The sequence below is a fragment of the Caloenas nicobarica genome, chromosome 2 (genome assembly GCF_036013445.1).
Source record: "Caloenas nicobarica isolate bCalNic1 chromosome 2, bCalNic1.hap1, whole genome shotgun sequence".
Taxonomy (NCBI): Eukaryota; Metazoa; Chordata; class Aves; order Columbiformes; family Columbidae; genus Caloenas; species Caloenas nicobarica.
The window spans coordinates 46,159,743-46,179,719 of record NC_088246.1 but is presented as its reverse complement, the minus strand read 5'-3'; the positions used below and the strand labels follow the sequence as shown (position 1 = coordinate 46,179,719).

At 37.3% G+C, this 19,977-nt stretch overlaps 1 protein-coding gene across 7 annotated transcripts in view; it reads right to left on the bottom strand.

The window, feature by feature from the left end:
• Window positions 1–19,977, bottom strand: part of ATP2C1 (ATPase secretory pathway Ca2+ transporting 1) — a 68,267-nt gene that overhangs the window by 28,104 nt on the left and 20,186 nt on the right. For 6 of the 7 annotated variants that reach the window (XM_065627279.1, XM_065627280.1, XM_065627283.1 and 3 more), the window contains 6 exons: window positions 7,342–7,452; window positions 6,267–6,383; window positions 4,627–4,716; window positions 1,891–1,926; window positions 931–992; window positions 448–556 (listed from right to left, as the gene is read on the bottom strand). In XM_065627279.1, the coding sequence (XP_065483351.1) occupies window positions 448–556; window positions 931–992; window positions 1,891–1,926; window positions 4,627–4,716; window positions 6,267–6,383; window positions 7,342–7,410 (483 nt within the window). In that variant the 5' untranslated portion in view covers window positions 7,411–7,452. Of the gene's footprint in view, window positions 1–447; window positions 557–930; window positions 993–1,890; window positions 1,927–4,626; window positions 4,717–6,266; window positions 6,384–7,341; window positions 7,453–19,178; window positions 19,234–19,977 lie in introns of those variants that run through there. The other variant, XM_065627284.1, reaches the window with a different exon arrangement.

Genomic DNA, 19,977 nt, shown 5'->3' with positions numbered 1-19,977 from the left:
GTGTCTGGGAGAAAAGATTACACTGGCACAATTTCACCATTTTTCGAATATTGCATTATCAGAGAACACTGAAACTATACCCTAGAGATTAATGCAAATAAAGACTCAAAAGCACCTGCAGAAGCTGCCAAAATATCTTATAATTCAGACTAAAACCAATTATGCTACAACACGTTTAACACAGAGAAAAAGTACTCAACTAGAATTTTCAAAAATGCATTACTGCATAAGATCGGAAATTTTTTCCTTTCATGTCCTGTAACCAGAAACTACATATATTGTTAAGAACCCACAGTTACATTTGGGAACCGAATTATTTCAAAATTTCTATCCAGACAGTTGTGAATTCCAAACAATAAAACTTAATGCACTTCACTATGCAGTGGCCATCTTCTCCATTCTGTCCCAGAAATGTTATTAAATATTAAAGCAATATTAGGTATATACCTCAAATAATCGTAGATCAGCCGGAACTCTGTCTCCAACTGACAGGCAGACTGTATCACCTGGGACTAAATCTCTTGCAAGTGTATGTTCCACCCTGCCTTCTCGTACACTGTAGGTAAAAACATGAAGCGCACAAGAACATCTTTCCTGGCATTTTGTCAAATAAAAGCATTCACACTGTTTATTATGCACTGCAGTGTTCAGAGTTAGTGGTTGCAGCAAAATACCGTTTCTGTTTTGCTGCTTGTTTCTCAGAAGTTACACATTAGTAGTATCATCTGAAGTGATGAGGGGCAACAATGTGGAGTAATGTTTTACGCCCATACAACAGTCTTTAAAGTGAGCAAAAGCAAAGCGCCTTCTGTGTCAGCATAACAGCTTGGCATAAAGGCACAAAGTTCATTAAAACCTTTTTGTTTTACTCATTTTGGATTGAATTTAATATTACTTAATTTAGAACTGAAAGGACAAACAATTCCATACCAATGACATTCTGGAGGCACAAGTTTACTAAGCTCTTCAAGAGACTTTTCTGATCTGTACTCCTGCGGAGACATTAAAAAAAAATAAAGCAGATAATATTTTTAAAACAGGCAAAAGTTAAGTAACAATAAGATACAGCTAAATGTACTGATATTTATCTTATTAGTAAAGTTGTATTAAAGTAATATTCCAATCAGATAAGAGATGCCCTTCAACAGTTCTATATTAGGTACTTTAAAAAGCAAATATGGTCCAAACACTGAAAAATGTATAGATTTAAGAATCTGCCTACATGCATTTCTTCTGAAAGAATAGTAGAGCCCCTTTACACTTTCTTTCAATATCTTCAGGGCTTTGTAATACTTGCAGTAATGCTTCTAAACTCAGGGATCAGACACATTATTAAGTTCTACAATTTAATGGGTTAGTACCAAAAATATTGTGTTCATGCTCTTAGCCCCAGGAGAACTAAGGTATCACAACTCATCTCTAGCTCAACAGATTACAGAATTAGGGTAAACAAAGATATAGTGCACAAACACAAAGCAATTTTGGTTTAGGCACACACTGAGTAAAGCTGGGTATCTACAGAATGAAAAAAAAATTATTATTTAGAAAATTACTTAAAGATAACTATTATTTTTTGTAAAATTTCTGTACAAAATTAAAGCCAGAAGTACATTTTATATGAAGTTAAATATTTAAAAGCAGTTCAATGTTGTTTATTCTGAGTGCTTCTTTACAAGTACTCTTTTACGGCTGAGTATAATACCCATATAGATGCATAAATGTCAATGTAGTTAAAGCAGGACAAATCACACACTTTAGAAAAGGCAAAAGACTTGGATGAAAGCACAGAGCTCTTAACCATTCACAGCACAATGCATCAAGACAAGTACTTCAGTCTTATAAATAGTATACATAAAAGCAATAATCTTATTTGGACAAGCGCTGTCTTACCTGAACGAAGGCAACTGTAACAACAATGAGTATTGCCTGCAAGGAAACAAAAGTAGGTGAGATAAAAGAATTCCAAATGGCCATAAAAGTGACAATATTTGGTTTTTTAGTACAAACTAGCAATATGATTTGGAAACAAACTTTTTCACATTAAAAATCACTCTGTTTCCCTTGGGTCTGTTATGAAAAGTGATGCCGTTACCTATTTACATCTGCTCTAGTGATGTCCAAGAACTCAATAACCTGATTTTACTATAAATAAGTTGAATAACTAGATAGCAATATGGAAGAAAAAAATTCCTCTGTGTTTGTAAAGAGCAAGAGGCAGCAGTGAAGAGAGATCTATGATATAAACAGAAAAACTGGTCTGCACGAAGTATGAATGGTGTTCTCTGTGGAGAGAACAAAGTTTAAAAGAATGACGTGCTAACCAGATGTGGTTTCATTCAAATAACCAGATAACAGAAAGACTAAGAATGAAGACTAGAGTTAAGGTAGCAAGCTGAAGAACAGGTCTGGAGCCATAAAATACTCCAGAAAGGGGAAAACAAGAGGAGAATGAGACTCAGGAACTCTGCCCAAGACTCCCAAGGAGTGAGACACGACACTGAGTATGCTCCAAAAAGCCAAGGTCCCAAAGATTCCAAACAAAAAAAGAAAAAAAACACCTGCTCATCAGGAATAATCCAAGATAAGAACTAAGGCCTCAATAGCAAACCTTCATAGTCCCCCGTTTCATGCACAATTCTGGTCACAACGCATCAACATAAACACCATGGAGGTTCTCAGCACGTGATGTGAAAGCGAGTGAATGGAAAAAACCTACTATAGGAAGTAACAAAGATCTATTTTGTGTAAACTAAGTGTCATCTTCCCCTTCAACACACTCTCAGATGGATTTTTATTATGTTATTTGAATTATTCAAATTGAGTTGCTACACTGATTTCTTAAAAGAACCACAACACAACATCCATTAATTAAGCCTTTAAAGTATACACTGCAACTACTGAAAAATAATCAAGATATTACCATTTTCCAAGAGAAAAATCAAGCATGAATCCAGTAAATCTGCCTTATTTGTGATACTAACATTAGCCTCATCAACTGAATATTAGGAAATAACTACATATATTCCACCTTACCATGGAATATTTCCACCACAGCTACATAGGTTTCTGTTGGAGGCAATATTATCTTCTACAGTTCCTGCTACCTGACACAGCTTTGCATTCCCAGCCTCACATCAGCCTCTCTGCTTGTGTCTATGTGCCACGGCTTCCATCAAGAAGCCCAATAACCTCCAAATGGGAAAAGGTCTGTAATTTATTTTTTTCACGTTTTCATCAGTTCCCAGTCCAGATCAAAAAGTTTTACGATACATTTATATCAGCAGAGCTAAAAAAAATGGCAAAAGCTGCTCAAGCCAGCATTGCCACCACGATAAATGTCATTTATCTTCAGCAGAAAATTAGTTTTGTTGCTAAGGCTCTGAGTCACAGAAAAATGGCACTATCATCTGAAAATGAAGCAAAACAAATATTCACTAGGTGAAAAAGTAGGTATTAATAAAAACAAGACTAAATTGTAGGTTAGTCAGAAGCTATACCAAAAGCACAGTTGATGAACTTTAACTCAACCACATTTTTTCTCCATATTTTAAGACAACTCTACCAATGTTCATGGGGTTGTTAAAGATTCTTCTCAGGTTGTAGCACAGAATGCAGAAATTACTACTCACACTAATTGCCTCGTTCTTTTCTCATTGCCTTGCATAAGAGGGTTAGGAAATAAGACTTAAGAGCATTAACCATGAAAAAACATGAGATAATTCAACTTTCAGCTACAACAATTAAATACATTTCATAATACAATACTAAACCTAAATCGGACTTACGAACGCAAGAGACCATTCCAAACTAACACTATATTCAAATTCAAAATTGCATGTTTTTTCTTGAAGAAGCCACACAGTGTAGCTTTCTTTGGAAGATAAACTTTCTACAGAATCAGAAGGATTAGGAGTAAACCTCCAGTTATCTTGAATCAATTACAAAAATAAAACTCAAACACAGAGAGTGCGGAGATTAGTCAAGGCAAAAACCAGCCAGAACTCACCCCTGATCATGCAGAAATCCCTATTTTCAGTTATCACCTATCACCTCCAAAAGGTCAAAGGCATTATTATTTTCTTCTCTTTGTCATTTGCAATGACAAATATTTATCAGTACTGTATTTGTTCACCCTATTTAACTGCAAACTTCTACAAAAATATCATCATTTCAACTTCTGTCTTCCTTTTGCTATTTCTTTGGGGTTCAGGTTACATTTCTTTTTCATGTTTTAAAAGATTACTTCTTTCAAGTAAATTCATAGAAGGCTTATGTTCATTTCAATTTGAAATTAAAGCATAATTTAAGATAAAAATGACATAGAGGACACCAAAATTTGCTCCTCAGGACAAACACCTAAAGACAGGTGTTTCAACCATCAATGAAAGCGTAAAGATGCAGCCAAATAACTAATAGGTGATATATTTTGGTACGTACTCCTGCTAGCAGCTAAGAAAAAAACAAATCCAGTCACAAGCTTAACAGATTTAATGACAGCATACAAATCAAATTCATTAATTAGAATCAAATGATACCATCCCACATTGACATTCATGCGATGTTGGAAGCATATGTGGTCACACATTCAGAAATACTCTCAGAGATGATAAAATTTTAGTTCCTTACCACAGTGATACTGACAGCATCATCAAACTGATGCATTAAAACACTGATGACTGCAGATGCCAGGAGAAGCATAATAAGGGGATTTTTAAACTGAAATGAAACAGAACAGTAATTCAGCCATACTCTTGACTTGTTTCATCTAAGTCTCAAAGCACATCTGAGCTATTTTTGAAACATATTATTCTATCGTTAAAATATTTCTAACCTACCAGTGCAAACAAAATCTGATTCTGTACCTTGAATAGACCATATTGAATAGATAACAGGAGAACAGTGTTCCTTACATTTCTTGATTCACATTTAAAGTAACAAGAATAATGTCCTGTATTTGTTTGTACTGTATTTAAACAAACAAAAAGGAGCCTGAAATATATCCAAAATGTCCTTGAGGTACCAAGCTGACCCTGTTCCCAGAAAGTGATTACTATCAAGTCAGCAATGTATTTCATAACTTTCAATTCATTGGGTTTTGTTTAACAAGGCAAAAATTTTCCTTTCAGATCACACAGTTCATTCAGATTTCTAAAACCAAAATAAAGGATCTTGCTTCTATATGACAACTGGTTGCTAACATGGCCATTTTTTTGAGAAATCTTACAAAAAAGAACATTCCTACAACTAAGCGAAGAACATTTTAACAGCACACATGACAAGCACATTCAAAGCAAATATGTATCTTAATAAATCCTAACTAAAATAGACTTGGATAATACACGTTAGAAGTGTTCTGATGCATCTAATTTGACACTACATGTGGTAAAATAAAGCATTAATGCCAGAAGACAGCTAGTATGTTCCCACTGCTATCACCAGCAGAGTGCTGACAATCTTTTCAGTCACTCCCAAGTAAAACAGTTTCTCTAGAATTAACCATCTATTACTTCAGGGTTTACTTTAGAACATAACTGGACTGCTGCTCAGACAAGATGCAGGAAATACTGACCAAAGTGGTTAACATTAAAAATTAACTAGAAAAATCAGCTGTGTGAAGAGTTGCTGTAAATATCTTGTGCAGCTGGGGGGTGGGGGGGTGAGACAGGAGAAAGTATTAATACTATCACAGCATTTTGAAAAGCCACGCATGCTCTCATATATATAAAATAAATCACGCTGATGGGAAAAAAAAAAAAAAAAAAAAAAAAATCACACTTGACTTTCGCCAGTCCTGCTTAACACCAGAGTCAAGGCTGGCCCAAATCCCACCCTCAGTTCAAAGGCAGTGGTCTTGCTGTGTAAAATTTCCTTTGTCTATCAAGTTATCCCTACTTCATGTTCCATTTAAATATTTACCGACACTTATAAGCATGTGTGTCTGACCTTAGTGTGATCCATGCTCAAGCCTTTGCCTACAGGGAACTTTATTCTGCTTCTCCAGCCCTCAAGCTAGTTACAAATGGTACCCTTTGACTAGTTATTAACATATATTCAAGAAGGAACTGTGATTAAAACACTGACATGTACCAAAATAAAAGCTTTTTCAACAGGTAAATTAGATGGAAATTATAGAAGTCACGATTTCCTATTTTGCTAGTTTCCCCACTTTAATCAGAATATGTTCATGCACATAAAAGCTAAGTAATAAAGAGCAGAACTACTGACAAGTATTAAAACCAAAAAGTAGAAAGGACAAAAATCGTAACCTGGGAAATATATTTTTTCCACAGTGGTTCATCTTCACTAATATCAAATTCATTCCATCCATGGAATGCCCGTCTATGACAAACTTCACAGTTTTTTAAGCCATTCTGAAGATTAGCCTATTAAAATATGCAAAGAATAACACAGTCAGCAATTACGCTGGTAAGCTAGACTTCAAAATAAAATTCCAACACCAAAATATATAGCCTTAGATTATAAAAATGTGGCCAACATCAGAAAAACAAACTTAGTACTAATGTTTGTATGACAATCAAAGCTAATAAATCATAAATAAATAATTAAATAATAACCTCACTATTTTAAAACTCAATTTGGCAGTACTTAAGAGCACTTCAACAAAAAATTCACACAAGAACTACAGAAGCAGATGCTGGTTCATATCTCGAAATTGTTGACCTTCTCTGCAGAAAACTCTTCAGCAAGCCAAACCACAGGCATAGTCCAGACTCTTGAGGATTATGTCAGGAGTTCAGTTATGCGGCCGAATGCCACAGAAGTAGCTTCAAAGTCTGGAGTTGTCAGTGACCAACATTTATCATGGTGTACTCCTCAAGCAATCAAGCATACAGAAAATCAAAAAATATCATCTATCACGAAAATTAACCCAGATTCAATGGCTCATAAATCTGTCAATGGGTAGCTTTCTCAAACCTGTTCCTCCACTTAAAATGGGGGCTACCGAAATAAATTAAGGACGTTAAGGATTCCTTAGAGAAATGGAAGCAATTGCTATGAAAAACAGAGCAGAATTTTATAGGAAGACTGACTCTAGGAGTGTTATTAACAAAAAGCAATCTTCAAAGCATACAGAAATCTGACCATTTTCAAGTTGAATCTCAACCCCCCCCCAAAAAAACTTGATTATTTTGAAAACATTAGAGATTACAGCATTTTGAGTAACAATTTAAAAATCAACATGCTTTTAGAAGTAGACAATAGGTAATATCAAACTGCACGATAAAGCATAGACTTTCAATGACAAGATCTGTGCTTAAGAATATCAAACTTATTGTTTGGTAACATCAGACCATTCTTAAGAGATGCAAAATCACTTACTTGCAGAATGCTTGCGACTTCATCAACTGGCAATTCACTTGCTTTTTTTGAAGACAGTACAGGAATCATTGTCTCATTGTCACCATCAGGGATTTTTTGAAGACGTGCAACCTAAGAAACAAAACCAAAGTCTGAAGGGAAGGAGAGCACAGACATTTCATTTCAAACAACAAATACCAGTGCAATGCAGTATTAATGCCATTAAAAGACAGTTTTCGATAACCATTTGCACTTCAAAAACAGCCTGCGAATTCAGCTTATTTTCACACAGTACCAACTGCAATAATAAAACAAAATACTGGACATGCAACTGCAAAGACTTATTTCTGTAACCATGTGTTACGTGATGACAAAGCTCCTAACAGTTAAATACATTCATAATCCTTTAGCTCATTATCATCAATAGCTGGTTGGAAAGTAATCACTCCAGATAAATGTCACTCCCTGTCCTTACTTTCTACTCATTAATGAAGGTGATCTAAGCAGGCCTATTTACTTTTTCTTGTACACAAAGAAAGGAGAAATAATATTAAGAAAACCTCAAACAAGAGCACAGATGCAAGTGAAGTCATAAAACTTGACTACAGTACAAAACCTTCAAGTCAATGCTATAAAAAGGAATATTTTCCTGTAATTTTAGGAAGTTAAAATTTTATGACCTGCAGAAGAGTGCAATAGCAACATTGATTGCACAGCTCAGCACTGCTTCGACATTTAATGAAGCTTTAGCGTTTCTGCATTCTTGCTTATTAAATGAGAAGGTGGATAGTCCTTCTTCCCCCTCACTACCTTACTGCAACCACAATTAATATCTCATCCATCTTTCCATATACACATCCCCCCCTCCACTAACTGGAATAAACCAAACATGCAAACATGCACACCACAGAAATGGTTTTCCTATTATATTTGCACAGAATTTAAATAGGCAGGTTTATGCTTTTATACAAGAAAATAATTATTTTTTAAATCTCCTCTATGGATGCTGAGACTTAAAATATAAGATAAAGTACTTGAAGATGACAACACATTAAAAGATTCCAGCATTTTTATGCCCTAAAAAAGGTATAACGATCTTCATTTCCTACATTGCACACTGTTTGCCACGTATTCAAATATGATAACTGAGATTAATTCAACTCAATATTTGTTCTTCTACCTGCTTACCTAAATAGACTCCACAAAGACTTCATCCCAGGCACCCAAGGGAACAATGAACAAAGGTGAAAGTGCTACAAGTTGGAACCCACATGCTTTCACTTTTCAAAAGAAACCCTTGGAAACTCTCTACACTTGCCATGTAGTTCCTAGTGAAACAGCAAACCAACAAGACTTGCTCCTCATTGTGGCTCTAAGAAAGCAGCTCTAGAGACTGAGATGAAGAGCGGGGTGATACGGGGCATGGGTTTGAGCTCTTGGGTGGGGGGAATGGCAGAACTGCACCTTAACAACATGTCTACTGGCCTCCAAAGAGGGGGAGACCCTTGGACCCCACTCAGCTTTCTGCAGTCAGCAGGACTGAGCAGCTGGAGTGCAGTTCAGCAAAGGCCCAAGGATGAAAGCTCAGCCACATCTCCACTCCAGTTCTCATATTTCATTCCACTGAGAAAGCTTTGGTTTGCTCCTTACTATCTTTTTAATGATGCATTTCTGTAAAGACCAGAGCTGGAAAGTCTGTGGACAAAATATGCGACTTAAAGACGCTTTAGCGTTGGTTAGGTACTTACTGAAACCTTAAGTATACACAATGATGTAAGTCCTCTTTAAAAATGATGGTGAACACACCTTATTCTACGCTATTACCTAGCAAATTATCGTTTTCAACTAGCTTCACATGTTTCAAATTAGACAGGAAATTGGATCAAAAAAATATTGCAACCATGGTGCAACAAAATTACAGACTTTTCTTTCTCAACATCTTACATATTTTAGAAGAACTACTGCTCTCAACATCAGAAGAAAAACAAAATCGTGACTATAATTCTATTGCTAACAAAGGGTCTCCTTACAAAATCTCATGATAACAAGCCTTTACACCAACACGGTTTCACTGTTCTGGACCAGAGGGACAAATATTTGCTCCACAGTCTAAGGTTCCTCACAGAATACAGCATCGTAAGATTCCCTCTCCAAAACAGAACTATATTAAAGCAACTTAAGCTGACCAGAACAGCAGCAGAATAGCAGGTATTTTGGTTAGGAAGAATACAGACATTGTGACCCTAAACCTTCCAAAATACTCTACGGCACATACGCGTTCAGTTCTCAAACTTCATCATGGGAGTGAAGCATCATCACAACCATTCTTAGTCCTCCATGCAGACAGAAAATCTTTGGCTAAATGTACCACTACTTCTACCAGCATCCATGAAGCACTTGATGCTCATGAGATCCAGTCCCTAGAAAGAAAGAGTTTTATTTAAATCTGTCTTGCAGAATCTTCAATACGTATCATGCCTATCTACAGGTTACAAATGAATTCTGCCATTAAGAACACACACAGTTATGGATGCTGTTAAGGCTACACATATAAAACAATATTAAGTTTAATCACTTCAGTTCTCAGGAAATTGCTATTGGAGATGACTTTTCATACTTTAGAAGTTTGTATTCAATTATCTTTGGATTTTAACCTTATTTCTCTCTCAGCTTTCTTCAATCCCACACTTTCCTAAGCCAAATTTTGCTACGATCTCCTCTCTTGATAAAACACCGTATGGAATTACTAGCTCATGTTATTTTCTTTAAGGTTTCCTGTCCTAAGTACTATCTCTTGGCTCTTATTGAAAATAGAGAGAATATTCATTGTATTACCTACCAAATACCAGCGTAGGCTTGAAAACCATTAAGCCTAAGTGCTGCTTCAAAATAAACCCACAAAACACATTATTTTGACCAAGATGACTCCACATTCTGAACAAAAATGCTGAGCAAGCAAGCTTTCCCAGTAAGAGTAAGCACAAAAAAAAACCACCAACCTGACAACCATCACAATTTTTAGTGCTGAGAAAAATCTTTTTCCCCTCTACCAACGGACATGGCTGCTAAACACAAATAACAATTCCAAAAAGGGATTTGTAACTAATCATTTCCCTAATATCAGGGCTTCAGAAAGGTTAATAACAAGCTTTTAAAGGATATTTTAATAAGTTAAATATCCTTCAACAGAAATATTCCAATACTCTTAGAGATCAGGCATTTCCAAATAAATCTTCGTTAGCATGGTGGAACTCTGCTACAACAAAGCCTATTTTGACAGCCTTTTTGTGACAGACTCAAAGAATCTTTGATTTCAAATGTGTTTCATTCATATTATCTTCCACTTTTACAAAGAACACTGTACTGTACGCAGTAAAAAAAAAAAAAAATCTACAGAGAAAATCTGGTGTAGGATTAGAAAAATAAAGGCTCAGAAAGTCTGTTTATAGCCAGCTCCTTTCTCTAAGGCAAAATTACATCTGATAAGGCAATTCTGGATGGATTCTCATCTAACTGCTCAAAAACCTCTACAATATTTGTAAACTACACTTGTAGTTCAGAAAAGAACAGTTTCAAATACCTAACACTTTGCCACGGATTAAATGCAATTGCTTAGTCCATGAGAAACTGATCTCTGTTCCCTTCGTCACTACCATCCAAAATATAAAGCGAGTTACACCAACAGATATAGATCAAAAAAGCTAGTTGGAAAAAGTGCTTGCTGTCTGTTGAAACACAATAACCATATACAAGCAAATAATTTTGCCTTTCCTGTGCATTACTTCCACAAAGCAAGGGAAAGATTTCTTATTCAATACCATCAGAAAGTGCTCTCCAGTCCTGTGTGCTGCTGCTCAGATCTGCACACTGGAGACTTGGGCTTCTGCATCACCTTTTAGTGTATCCAACAGAAGTTATCTCCAAAATCACAGTGTTCTATATTAAAGGAGTCGACCCACATATAATAAGATGTCTTCCCATCCTATGCTGCAATTAATTTTCAAGCAACTCTCAGTTCGTACCTTAAAACACTTTAGTACCTCATTGCAGGCCAAGTTTTTATATGGTTAATTGGGCTAAGAAATTATACTGGCTGATGCTTCTATGTCAGACAGGCAGCACATATATGACTGCTGAACTATAGCTTCCCATTCCCCGCTTGCAGCTAAATCTCCCAAGGAACAAAGAAGCAGGATGCTAACTAACAAAAACAAATAGCTGCCTCATGAAGGGCTTTTCTTGGACCACTTCCAACATACACACCAGCATTTCTAGGCCAAGAAACATGCATCAATCATACAACCATGGAATGGTGACTGAAGTACATTTATCCAAATTAATACAAAGTAGTCTAGATGGCTTACACTACCAGAAATTCAGAGTTCCTTTCTGTTCTCTCTAACGAAAAAATCTAGTTAACTGTAATGTCTTACTGTCTCTTCTTCCTCATACACTACAAAATTCTGCCTACCCTCTTACTACCATGACAGAGACCAAAGTACCAACAACCTACCTCTATCATTCTGTTTCTCAGCTCAGCAGGAATAGTCCATTATCAACCAGCAGGGCTCACTGACATTTTACAACTATTTTTTAAGGGGAAATTTTGGCTCTGCTATGCACATAATGCAAATGGCAGCATTTACATTCACTGAGAGCTGTCTAAAAAATTTAGAACATTCTCACAGCAAAATTTTTTTTAGTCAAACTTGTGAACACTTCAGCTACTTAGCTACTATAAAGTCCTGTAAATGTTATAGGTAGTTACTCAGTTGACCTACGAGTGCAAAACACAAAGGTGGTGTAAAAACAAAACTACCAAGAACTGTAAAAGTTAAAAAAAGAGATGTTTCAAAAGCAATGACATTTAAGTTGAGGTAATTAAAGAGAAATACTGATTCTTTGCGAAATTCCTTTAGAAACCTGAAAGACAAGAATGCATCCGGGCTTGGGCACTCTACTCAGAAAGACCTGTTTACCCTACCACACAAGAATTCTCACTGGCAAACTGCAAGTTAGTAGAGCCAGTTCTTGGGAAACACTGCAGCGCAACTGGAAATGTAAAAAGAAGACTGGAAGCATTGACTCCACATGCTTTCCAGTATTTGCCTCCTAACCACACCTATCACTTTGTTCTGAATCTTCCCCTCCATCTGAACAGCTGATGTGGTCCATTTAAATCTACCCCATCAGTCCCTGTAAAACCAAACCCCTTTCAAGCTAACTCAAGTAATACAAAAGACCTTGTGACTTGTTTGTTAGTGACCAACCTGCAAGATTATTATTGTACAAGCAGTTAGTGACTCACATCCAGATACACGCCTTTGTATCGTGGATCCTCTGCAATTGCTACTGAACCATGCTGTGTTTCATCAACAGTAAAATGAATGTATACATAATCAATGTGCATTTAATCTTAAGTATATGTACAGTACATTGTCTTTTCCACTTGAAATATTACATGCACCTGCTCAGGAACTGCAGCTTTATTAATGAGATAAGGATATTAAAGCCTATTATCCAAGGGACACTTCAAAGCCTACATTCCAGACCAAACTGCTTTCAGTGATTAATGAATCTGTACTGTGAGCGAAACCCCATGAGAGTACTAGTAAACTCAGAGCAGACAAGATCCACAATGTGCCACGCCCAGGCCAGAGATCTGTATCATCTCAGGGCACCCAGTATCAGAAAGGATGCATGATTTTATTACATACTTTGCTACCACCTTTTCTGAGTTATTATTAGTAATCTGCCTTGCAAGTGTTTGTGTCTTTCTTATCAGGATCCTGAAAGAACCAGCACTTCCTCATCCACTATAGGAATTAGCTTCCATTTTTCACCTACCTTCCCCACACTGGAAATAACGACAGTGTTCAACAACATAACAAAAACGCGTTTCACTGAAAATACAAAGACTTACCAGCTTCCCATTTCCTGAATTTTCTGTATGATCAAACTATATGTGATGTATACTAAAAGGTTTAGAAAGCTCAGATCCTACTAAGCACGTTCTTCTTCAGTTCTGCACAGTTCGGAGCCAGGATGGTGGGTGCAGAGGGGTAACAACAGATCAGCTCCTGTAGACACGTGTGCACACAGTAACATAATAAAATACCAAGTGCTTACCTCTTCTGCGCTGCCTAGCATCCTGAAAGTACACAGGTCTAGAGATCAACTAGATGTCAACGGGCAGAGGCCGGAGTCTCCGTGTGTGTGCACAGGGACTTTGGAAACAGCTCCTGCTAAACAAACACTGTCAACTGCGAAAAGTATGTTCAAGGAAAAAACGACTCTACCCAGAAGGGAACTAATCCTCTTTTCTGTCAGTTCTGTCAGACATGAAGCATCAGAGCAAAGTCTTGTCTACTCATTGGGACATGGTGGCTAGAAGTTTTGGAGATCCAGATCTTTAGCCATCTTATTGTCCATCTTCACACTCTCCATTTAAGTAGGTCATTGCTCAGCATCATGACTGTGATTGCACAGAGTCACTTTATAGCAATGACCTTAAAAATATCTATTTCACTAGATGTTTCTGCCGTCTTTGCCTCTCCCACTTGTCTAGAAGGCAAGTTGCTCCTAGAACCTCAGCACAGGTCCCAGTCACAGAACAGTGACTGCGTGATGATAAGACACAGCAAAAAGCCAAGCCCAAAAAACCCAAAAGCACTAGGCATGGTCAATAGTTATGGTAAGTCCCAGACCAACTGCACATCCAGAAGCAAACCCCAGATGCACAGCAAGATTCCAAAAGTGGAGGCAGAGCAGAGAAGAGCCTTCAGATGACTCTGGAACAAGGAACACCCAATGTGGTTATGACTATGATGCAACTTCCTCTGCGAAATTCCACCAGATTTTAACAGGAATTACATCTCCAGATAAATTCACCAAGCTATGCCAATAGAAGAAGCACGTGGAAGTAACTGACTGTGGTGGATACAGATCTAATAAAATAAATAAAAAACAGTGCAACCAAGTTCACAAACTATAAATGCAGAGAAGTCACAAACGGCCCTTGATTAAGTATATTTCTTTTTTTTAATGTCTTATTCTTGTCTTTTGAACTAATTTATCTACATTTTAATGATGTCCAGAAAATTGGAATTTATATTCAGGAAGGCTTCACCTATACCAGCTGCACTGAGATAGCTGTTCATACCTCATATATGATCAAATCACAAAGACCGATTACTTCCTATACTCTCAACACACAATTTCTCTAATAAGCCTCAAAATCTTGTAAATTTACATATGAAAAACACTCAAATATCATGACTGGCCAATAAATCCTTATTAACAGAAGGCTCAGAGGAGATGGGCAAGGGCGATGCACCCATGAAGCTCAGGAAACCACGTAGCATGGGACTAAACAGAGCTGTTGCAAAGAGGCAATCTCACCACAGTGGGGACCGGCAGGCGGCCTTTGCTTTGCATAAACAACTATGTCAGTTGAGTGGATCAGATGGTGTAGATGTTTCTCCCTGATTTCATCAAAAGAATGTGAATGTCTGAGATAGCCAGACCACCATGGGAGGGCGTATATGTGGCTCAGCCTAACATATGCACGAAACAACCAACAAAATTTCAAGGAGAGCAACAGGGTTGAGCTGGTTTCAAGTCACATACCCTTCTTCCAGCATCTAGGGATGGCCAGTATCATGACGGTGAGCATATTATAGAGACCAGTAACGGGAATCACACTGGTATTAGGACAAGCGGCAGTGGATACAAAGTGGAACACAGGACGTTCCACTTAAAGATGAGAAGAAAGTTCTTCATGGTGAGGGTGCCAGAGCACTGGAACAGGCTGCCCAGGGAGGTTGTGGAGTCTTCTTCTCTGGAGACATTCAAAACCCGCCTGGACGCCTTCCTGTGTAACCTCATCTGGGTGTTCCTGCTCCGGCAGGGGGATTGAACTAGATGATCTTTCGAGGCCCCTTCCATTCCCTGACATTCTGTGATTCTGTGATTGCAATTGAACTGAGTATTGCAATTTCTATATTTTGCTAAGTGTAACTTACAAAATATACTGACAAGATAGTACAAATGTATCATTCTGCTAAATGAGAAATCCCAAGTAACATCAAATACCTTCAAACACATACATTATGTAAACCTTACACCCTTTATACCTGCACTATCTAAAATAACCTGGCCAGAGAGTATTATACTCTGACAAATACCTTTGTGGGAAATAATGCTGCTTTCTTAAAGCAAGAAGTAGTGCCAACACTCACTCCACATCAACATCCACGACCGATTTGCAAAAAGAGTATTTTACCTGCCACTGTGAAGGGCTGTCCCCTCACACTCCCAAAAGGTTGAAGTCTGGAGACTAATGAGGCACTTGTTTTCTACCAGGCACTGTTTGCTCAGGAGAAGAAATACTTTTTGAAGGCTTTGAAGTCACTGTCTACTATCTTCATTTGAACTGACTCCTTAGAAAAGTGTGATGATTTTTCACTTCGGAGGAACAGCTACAGCAGCCCTGTATTCTAATATTCAAAGAAATTTGCTCCTATTCAATAGTATTTCAGTTTAAACATTTTACCAGGAGCCCCCACATCAAAGGAAGTGCACGTAGAAAAGTTCTGTCTCTAAAAAAGCCAGAAGGAAAGAGAAACGCTAATCTGCATTAATGAGCTCTCTTTGCAGAGTGATTTCTATCCTGGGAGGTCACATAGTTTCAGCCCCTTGCCATTGTGCGTTATTTCATAAGACTTTACAGAAAAATGGTGATATTCAACCTGGCACAGGCAGCACCCACTAACCAAAGAAATATAAATATCCAAATTACGAGAACGACCAAGCTGCCCCAAAAGTCTGAAAAAAACTGCCTTGTATTCCAGTACTATTTCAGCAGTGCTTAGGACTTTCGCTATGGCCAACAACCAGCCATAACACAGAACTGTCCTCCTTGGTACACAACACTTCTGCATTTCTTACTAAGAACCAGAAATCTGAATAATGGCACTGATCATCTTAAATCTCAAGGTTTGAGCAATCTTAAAAGTTGTAAAATATTTAAGAGATCTATCCTCAAGCCCATCTGCTTCAGGGAGTGTAAGAAAGACTAAGACAATCCATTTAACATCCACATCAACTCTACTATAAAGCTCAAGAACTATTTTCAAGTACTAAAAATACTTAAGTACTAAAAATATTTAACTAATCACCTATCTGAGAAACACATTTCCACAACCTGAAATGCATCTTACTCTTTCAGGATGTTTCTCCATGTCTTCTTTAATTTAAAAAATAGAAAGGAAAGTAGGACATGTAGTTCACCTGAGGCTACCAGCACAACAGTAAAGCTGAGCAATTTTCTGTAATCATAGTATATTCCATGCGGTTATCCTGCAAGCCTTGTGAATGACAACTGCCCACTCTCTAGCTGGAGAACGTATTTCACAAAAATAATACCTTAACCTGACTGCAGTGCTGTAGATTGCAGCTGTAAAGACAACAAAAATTCAGACTAAGTGCCCAACACCACATCTGTCCAAACCACCTCATCTTCCTTTAGCTCATTTCTGTAGTATACAGTTGAGACTTAAGAATGGCCAACATTTAAAGTTTGTATTCGATCACTACAAAAGCTTTTAGAGAATTTAGAGCATTTCTGTATACTCTGGAGGATGCACTATGATAAATTTCAAGCCCGGTTACTGAAAGCCTTGAGATGGTATCAGTTACCAAGAATGCATTGACAGACACATCAGATCAATCTGTATTTGTTTCACCAAAATATTCAGCTTTGATTCTTCCTGTTCAAAAAAAAAATCCTTGAACACTGGAAAAGTCTGCTTGAACATTTCACACATTTGTCATTACTTATTAATCAGAAAAACGAAGAGATACAGAATCCTAAGCACACACTAAAATGATCAAATCAATGCTAGCGCCTTGATGAAAGCAATGTTTCTGTATAATAGCACTGGGTCAGTTCAGAAACTCATCACCCAAAGAAGAGAGCACCGATGGCCATATCTTGCTTGACTCCAAACAGCACACGCCTCTGCTTAAATCCCAATCCATGTGAAGCCTTTTAGAAATTGAAGGCCAAAAGTCTCTGGGTCTAAATATCAGTCATTTATCTTGCCAGACAGTTGCTAACTTTCTAGAACAGAACATTTAACCTTAGAAATAAGATCATATAGCTCCTGTCCATTGGATTGCTTCTATCTCGTAACACTTTAAAGTGCTGAGCTTCTCAAAGGACAGCACTTGAACAGCAAACACTAATAAAGAATTTTAGCACCCTGTGATACACTAACATATCCATGACATGCAGACTTGAGTTGCCACATAATTGTACTAAGCAAAAATGCCAATATAAACATCTGCTCAGTATTTATTTGTTTAAAATAATGAATGAAGCTCCAAGATTCAATCATTGATTATATCCTTGACAGCTATGCAGTTACTTCATAATGTGACAAAATAAAATTCTAATTTAAAAAATCCTGAACTTACTGTTTAAACCAGTTCTCAGGATCGAGTTCATGTCAGTGTCAATCTAAACACAAACATAACTCTCTGCATAATTACTATACTTATGGTAATAACCTTTCTTATAATGAGTATCAAGAAAGCAGCAACACTGTATTCATCAAGCTTTTTTTTGTGAACTATGTATGCAGAAAAAGGTGCTGCAGGTAAAGTGACTTTAAAATATTTTCAAAGTCTTTGTAAAGATTCTGTAGGCTACAATGGTAACCCGTTATCCATTTTATCCTTTGTAATTGTTCACAGTAGAATGTTTACAAAACAACGAACTAGAAACAGATGCTTGTCCCAAATTTATACCTTGATTATTGTATTTTATTTTCCTTCTCTGCACTGTAACTTTATTATTTCTTCTACTTCTTCTATTTCTTTCTTTCTACAAACCACACTGTAAATGCCAATTTTGTCACCCCGTGTCAATTAGGTATCACCTGAACTCTTTCACCAACTCAAATGCAGGTCTCACAACTAAAATCTACTTATTATGCCATTCTTGCAAAATTCCACCGTGATCTATGGGTGAATTATATGGAACTGAAGCTACAAGTACATACAGAAGTGAGTCAAGCTAAGGGTCTGCTCATGCTAGAAGGAGGAGGTCGCACTGCTTTGTCCCTCACTGTTTTCGGCATTAACTGGACGCTTCGTGAGCCCATTCAAGTCACTAATTCAACAGAAAGCTGTCCCGCAGGGGGCCGGGGGAACGAAGGGCTGGGATCACCTTCTGCCAAGCTGGCAAGCCAGACAAACTCAACAGCCAAAACAGCCAACACAACACGTATGACAGCAATGCAGCTGAGAGCAGGATCTTCTTTCAGCAATAATGAGAGCATTTCATTCAGTCCTATAGAACAGAGGCCCAAGATCACCACGCACTTGTCAAACTCTTCACCAAGAAAGCAAGAGAAAATGGTTGTTTCTCTTTTCTTAAATCAGCTACCCTGAGGATTGCCTGCATTGCCCTTACAACACTGTTTTTTCTGCTTCACTGAGATTATGCCAGAGGCTCTCCACAGAAAGGAGTTACAAACCTAGTATTATAAAATAAATAAACATACATTCTGTGATGTCTGAACTCAAGCAGATTCCATGTTAAATCACTTCTACATTATTATAGATAAACATTTCTGATTTATCTGCATGGGAAAAAAAGGGGAAAGGAAAGACTAAAACTATCTAATGCTCCATCAACCAGTCAAACAATAGATTAAAAGATTACACCGATCAATCAAAAAGAAAATCTATGTTTCTAGCGCAAAACAAAGGCTATGTTAACTTAGCAGTTGTCTTAAGTTATCAAAGCACTGCCAAAAGATACAAAGGTCTCTACTAGAAAAATCTCTCACCTTGTCCTCCAAGTTAAACAGAAGATATGTGACTTTTTTTGCCAACAGACGTGGAAAGTATCAGGTTCTAATTTTCTGCAAGCTGCAGATGGTAAGAAATAGTAATCAATGAATATTAAAATTCTTGTTTCATCTATTGGTTTATTAAGAAATCATCTACACATCAAAAGGAAAGTAAACTGCTGTGATAACACCGATTTCTAGCATTTCCCATCACAAAATTCATTCTGATTATTTTGGATAGTACTGTCATGAAATAACTGATGACGCCACTCTGGAACAATTTAAATTGTTTTCAAGTGGCTGCTGCCACGAGCATCCCTTCCTCCCTCCGTGTTCAGTTGCATGTACACGCACTCCACCCATTCCTTGGTACCTACAGCTGCCTAATGCGTGATGAGCTGGTCCAGGGTGCGAACTCACGGCCCTCAAACACCAACATTTATTCACTCATCTTCGATCTGCTCCTTGAGCAACGATGCCCATTTTCACCATTTCAGAAAAACACTCATGAAACTCTTAAGGAAATTCTACTGCACTTCAAGCACATGACAAACAAAAACCACTCATTTGGCACCTCAGGATTATGTGAAGAATTAAAGTATCTTTTACAAATAAAAGAAAAAAATTCTTGACTTTTATCTCAGTATTCATCCAATTATCAAAATTATCCTGAAATGACTACTGACAGACTGCAGGCTGAAATGAACAGTGGTCTTTGAAGATCAGCTGAAATCACCTAGGCCTCAAAACAAGGAAGATGAAGGAGGATTTCACAATCACCACATGATGTTTTTAT